The sequence below is a fragment of the Thunnus maccoyii genome, chromosome 18 (assembly GCF_910596095.1).
Source record: "Thunnus maccoyii chromosome 18, fThuMac1.1, whole genome shotgun sequence".
Lineage (NCBI taxonomy): Eukaryota > Metazoa > Chordata > Actinopteri > Scombriformes > Scombridae > Thunnus > Thunnus maccoyii.
Window position 1 is genome coordinate 26272699 of NC_056550.1, and position 6000 is coordinate 26278698.

Here is a 6000-nt window from a genome sequence, read left to right on the forward strand (position 1 = left end):
ATGACTGATCTGTGCATCAAGCAGTCCCGCCAGTTATCCAGGAATGAGACTATATACCGGCTATAAAGTTGGCTGCCGCTAGAGGTGAGGCATTTATTTGAATGACTGATTGTTTATTAGTCTCTTTCTGTTGAGTTGGTGAAATATAGGTATGAATGTGCAATTACAGGTCAGCCACCCCCCCCCCCTACTTCCTGCTGCCAGCTTGGAATTATTTAAGCTGCAAGAGGGAGTGTCCCAGAGTGAGTTAATTCCCTTCTCGCTGGGTCGTGTCTCCCACAGCGGGACCTCGTTATTACTGCCAGTGTGGCCTAAAACACCTAAGTTACAATAGTGAGACTTTTTTTGGGTAATGCACTTTTAGAAAGAAAAGGAAAAAGCTTTTAGTTAGTCTGAAAGTCAGACTAAATTGGCATTTAGCCTTTTTCTTCATTATTCAGTCTGACTGTGTTCATGTTACAGCTGTTTTCTGGTTGGGAACCAGTCAGTATCACCTGACGTATCTATCCCGGCAATGTCAGTGGACGCAGGAGCTGCAGGAGCACTTCCAAGAGGCGGTTAAAGCTGATTTTATTGTTGTTATTTCTTAAATGATGGTTGTTATGGTTCCCTGAAGATAGACATACATGTATCTGCGGGTGTTTGCAGGACTCTCAACTCCCAAATTCAAGCATCAAGCAAGCTGATAAGTCGTTCCAACTCCTTTTTGAGAGGCAAGTTTCGAAATGGAAAAAAAAGAAGAAAAAGAAAATCTTTATACTCAAAATTCATACAGGCATAAAAAGAATATCTTGCCGTAGCCTTTGACTTGCAAAAAAATCTTTATAGCTGCATTGATCTCATCCACTCTTGGTGCCATTTTTTTTTTTTTTTTTTTTTTTGTCATTGTCAAGGAAACGTGCATTGATGAGCATAATATAAAACCTATTTTGAATTGTTGAAAAAAGTATCTGAGATGTGGAACCAGGAGGCAGCAAAAGATCATCTTGTAAGTTTGATCTATTCTTGATGGCTCTCTCCGACCCTTTCACTCCTCCGTTCGCTCCTTGGAAGCATGTGATAGTATCATGCTAAAGGATCTAAGGATATAGCGCGTATATCGTACAGATTGTAAAGAGATCTGGGGCTTTATAAATAAAAATTGACTCAAGTGCATTAACAAGAACCAAAAGGATCAAGAGCACAAGACAAACCACACCTTGTCATATCATATTCCACCAATCCCTGTTGAGATATTTAAGTAATGAAGCTAGGCTTGTTTTTGGATAAGACCCAAAATAGATTTTTTTTTTTTTCCCCCAGACTTTAAAGAAATATAGTCTCCATACCCCAACTGATGCCCATGATGTAACAAATACATCTTGTGCATTCTCTGTGTCTGCTTCTTTTAAAGCGATATCAAACAGAATGAATCAAAAAAGACACATTAAAAGGAAGCATGTAGATGTTTTGCTTGTACAGTTTAGCATGCTCTATGGTACATGCTTGGCTGGATGCATATTTACAGCTCAGTAGATGCAAGAGCAGATGAAGAAGGATGTCACGACCGGGGCTTAATAACAGCCTGTTTTTTGTTTTCAATGCATTTTTTTTTTTTCCCCTTGGCTTCAGAGATGTATTTGCTATACATGCTGTACAGTGTGTGTCCTTGAGCACACACACATATACACACACAGGGATGGAGAGGAGGGAGGTGGTGCTGGCCACTGAGGGGGTGTGTGTGTGTGTTTATGTGTGTGTTTGCGGGGTGGGGGGGCTGCAATTAAAAGGCAGCATGCAGTGTCCCACGAGGTGCTAATGCCCAGGATCAGCTGTTCTAATGTCATTCACATCCCCTCTGTTATTCAGCCGGCCCCGTTTGATGTATGAATCCACCGGGGACTTCATCAGTAACCCCCCCCCCTCCCTCCCTCAATGCTACCACCACCACCACCTCTTTTATACCCCCACCCTAACCTACCCAACCCCCTGTCAGCTCTACAACCCCTCCTCCTCCTCCTCCTCCTCGGCTTGCACAGAACCTCCCCTTCTGTGTCTGAATGCTTATGTTGGCTTTTATCACGCTCAAAGTAAACAGAGTCGCGCCAGGGATAGAGAGAGAGAGAGAGAGAGAGAGAGAGAGAGAGAGAGGGAGGGAGAGAGAGAGAGAGAGGAGAGAGAGAGAGAGAGAGGAGAGACCTACAGAGAGAGAGAGGCAGAGAGAGAGAGCAATAGTGATAAAGGTGGAACATGCACATTGTCTGTGCGCTGCTCGCCTCCCCGCTACATCTTCAATAGAGACACAAAAGCCAAGCAAAAGGGAAATTTAAAAAGGCAAGAGGAGGCAGAAGAAAGGAAGTGATCCGAAGAGAGAGAGGGAGTGTGTGAGTGAGTGGGAGCGAGCGAGCGAGCCAGAGCGAGGAAGAGGAGAGAGAGAGAGAGAGAGAGAGAGAGAGAGAGAGAGAGAGAGAGAGGAAGAAAGAGAGTAGAGCGAAAGGATCTCCCTGCTAAATGCGCAAAGCGTCCCGTCACCCCATGCTGAGCTCCATGGCCAACTCCGGCTGCCTGCTGCTCTCCGGCTCCGGGATGCTACCTCACTCGCTCCAGTGTCCCCCTGCCTTCCTCTACCTGCCCGAGGTAAGACTGAAAGAAGCTGGCTTTGTCGCCCCCGCTCTCTCTCTCTCTCCTCTCCTCTCTCTCTCTCTCTAACACACTCACTCTCTCCCTCCTCACTCGTTCTCCATCCGTGCCTTTCATTCCTCCGTGCGCTCCTCGGCGGCACGTGATAGCATCTCGCTTTGTGTTGTTACCCTGAGTACTTTCACCCCCCCCCCCTCCTCCTCCTCTTCCCTCATCCCTCCTGCCTTCCCTAACCCTTGACCCTCACCCTGCCTTTGTGGGAAAATGGGGACAGGAGGTGGATGGAGAAGAGGAGGAGGAGGAGGAGGAGGAGGGAGGGAGGGAGGGAGGGAGGGGGGGTCACCTCTTTAATTTTATCCTTTCAACCATCCTGTTCTTCATTTCCTCTTGTCTTCCTCTCTTCCCTCCTCCTCCTCCCCCCTCATTTTTTTTTTTTTTTTTTTTTGTTGTTGAGTGAAATTAAAGCAGTGAATTTGCGATCTAACTGTGTGACGTGGGACCACGCAGTGTTTGTGTACATCAGTTGCTTCATGACTCATTGTGCTTGGAAATGTTTTCTCGGTCAGTTTGTCCTGCGTTTACCTCCTTCTCTTCACTTCTCTGCTGTAAAGAGGATTTTTTTTTTTACAGTTAGGTAAAAAAAAAAAGAGGGTTTAAGAGTTTTTGTGATGCAGAAGGATGTCAACTTTTTCTACGGTTGTGCTTGTAAAGAATTATCCCCAAAAAAAACGACGCCTACTTTATCTACATTTTCTACTCTTCTGACTGTGTTACCTAATCTGACCCCCCCCCCCCCCCCCCCCCTCCTGGATTTACAGTACAAACCAGACAGAATTTATAAAAGACACCAGTATATTGTGGAAGTTAGAGCTCGGAGGCCACCGCTGCAACGTCTCCGTAATCATCTTCCAGTTTAGTTTTATAATGTGAAAACAAATATGAAAGCATCTGTGAAATATTAAGCGAGGAATTTGTGATTTCTCGGTTATATCTTCAACTTTTTATTGCCGTAATATCTCATTGATTAGAAAGAATTCTTCACACAGTAAAAAAAAAGAAGAGAAAAAGGTCAGAATTGGAGTCTATTACATAAAAAATTCCCAGCAGGCTACATTCAGACTTTGGAAATCGCACTGAAAATTTCTTCATTTATTGCAAAAAATTGTCTCAGTTAAACGTAAAGGCCCCACAGTGAGCTCTCTCTCTCTCTCTCCTGCAGCACAAAGTAACAACACTTTGAATAATTATATATATATATATATTTCTCTGCAAATGAACATTGATTTTCCCCTTTTTTTTTTTTTTTGCTTTTTGGGGGGGTTTTTTTCTTCTTTTTTTTGTGTCCTCCTCCTTTGGAAATTGATTTTTGTAACTGATCCTCTTGTTTTGTGAAACCTGAAGACAGCAATTTTCTGAAGGGAGGTGAAAAAATCAACAACAAGGTGACTCTTAAGAGCCCGTGTGCCTGTCTATCTGCTGAATTATTCACGTTTTAATTCAGCTAGTTGGGGGGGACGGCAGTGCTGTTAGTGCTGGGTGGAGGGGGAGGGGGGGGGGGGGGGGGGGGGTGAGAGGGGGTGAGGGAGGGGTCGAGCGTCCAATTCTGTTTTTACTACCAGCAGCATGTGTTGCAGTAAACAGTGTGTGTTACTGCAGTGATTGAGAGGAAATAACGGTGAGGTTGTCCTCCTGCTTGCTCATTTTGAATCCTGCCTCCCCCCCCTCCCTCCCTCCCTCCTCTTCTTCTTCCCCACCATCATGGTAATGGCCCTCACCCCCTCCCACCCATCTGTCCAGAGCGGGCACACCCCGCCGGGCCGTCCGGGGACAAGGGGAGGGGGAGAGAGAGGGGGGAGGGGGGAGGAGGGGGGAAGGCATGTGGACAACCAGGTGCCACCAACACACACTGAGCCAAGGCCTACCTCGCCAAAACTCTTAATGTCATACTTAATAACGCTAAAAGATGAATTTAAAGTTCATGTTTCAGTTAGTTTATGTAGACAAAAAGGCAGTCATGTAAGGAGAAAATAGATAAGATGAAGATTATATTTATATAATCATATTTTCATGACTCCTTAGTTGTATCAGGATGTTCATGTCTCAGCTGCTTTTCCACAAGTAAAAAAAAAAAAAATGTGAGTAAAGTGAGTTTACATGGGTTTACCTTCCACTACATCCCTGTTACATCCAAATCCTCAGGATGGCCGGTAAGCCTCCTGTGTGTGTGTGTGTGTGTGTGTGTGTGTGTGTGTGTACCTGGCCACGTGTGTGTGTGTTTACGTCCACAGTAGATTTTTTTTTTTTTTTTTTTAAAGTCAGAAAGAAACAGCTGAATTTGAAACTTCCTGTGTGCTGCTATTTTCACCACGAAACACCCCCTTTTTTCTTTAAACCCCTTTAATGTATCAGCAGCTTTTGTTCTTTTTTTTTTTTCTCTTTGCGGTAAATCCTCTCCCTGCAGCGCTGTGAGGGGGGGAAACAACCCTCTGAATCACACTGTGGCCAGCGTCTCCCCCCCCCCTCCCTCCTCCATCCATCCATCCCTTTTTCCTCCCACATCACGCATCCTTCGTCGGATGCTGTCCGTGTTCTCAGCCTCCCCCCCTCTCCTCTCCTCCCTCTCCTCCCTCTCCTCCCCCTCTTTCTCCCACACCACCACCACCACCACCACCACCACCACTCTCCTGCTTCCTCCCCTCGTCACAGTGCAGGGCTGCAGCGTCGGCTCATGTAAGATGACAGCCAGAGAACAGAAGGGGAATAGATTGAGGTGATAGCCTCTGCCTCACAGTTTGTTTGCATTTCAAATAAGACACTGTATTAAGTTGGGCTCCGAACAGCTTTGCTTATTATGTGTGAACATGGTGCCGCATGATATCACAGGAAGACAGGAGTTTATTACATAAAAGATTAGCGAAGCATACCTTGCCTTTATTTGTGTGCAGCAGTGTTTGGGTGTGTGTTCCCAGGCAGTTTGCTTTGATGCTCTTTGTAGTCGGCTGCGGCGCGTATAAAATCCCGGCTAAATGTTTGTTTTCATTAACACAAGGAGAGACTCCCTGTGGTGTGGTGGGAGAACTGTGGGCTTCTGATTACAAAAAAAAAAAAAAAAAAAAAAAAAAAAAAAAAAAAGTGGCGGTATCACACACCACACCGCTGAAGGGCCGCTCCTCTCCTCGAGACAAGGGGGGAGAGTTTCTGTACCACATGGGGTGCCGGCTTCATCCTTCCGCAGGATGATGTCACTTTTTCTTCCACCGTCAATTTGTATTGTAGTGGCTCATTTCATGAGTTATGGCGCTGGATATTGAGGGAGTTATGAATTACAGTGTGGTGAGGCTTTTTTTTTTTTTTTTTACGGGATGCAACGCTCACCGCTGT

General features: G+C 45.5%; 1 protein-coding gene across 4 annotated transcripts in view; it reads left to right on the forward strand.

The window, feature by feature from the left end:
* LOC121883609 (RNA binding protein fox-1 homolog 3-like) overlaps window positions 1–6000 on the forward strand; it is a 350329-nt gene that overhangs the window by 277896 nt on the left and 66433 nt on the right. The window contains exon 1 of one of the 4 annotated variants that reach the window (XM_042391971.1): window positions 2519–2616. The exons of the other annotated variants lie outside the window; for them this stretch is intronic. Within the exon in view, the coding sequence (XP_042247905.1) occupies window positions 2527–2616 (90 nt within the window). The 5' untranslated portion in view covers window positions 2519–2526. Of the gene's footprint in view, window positions 1–2518; window positions 2617–6000 lie in introns of those variants that run through there. 4 annotated transcript variants of the gene reach the window in all.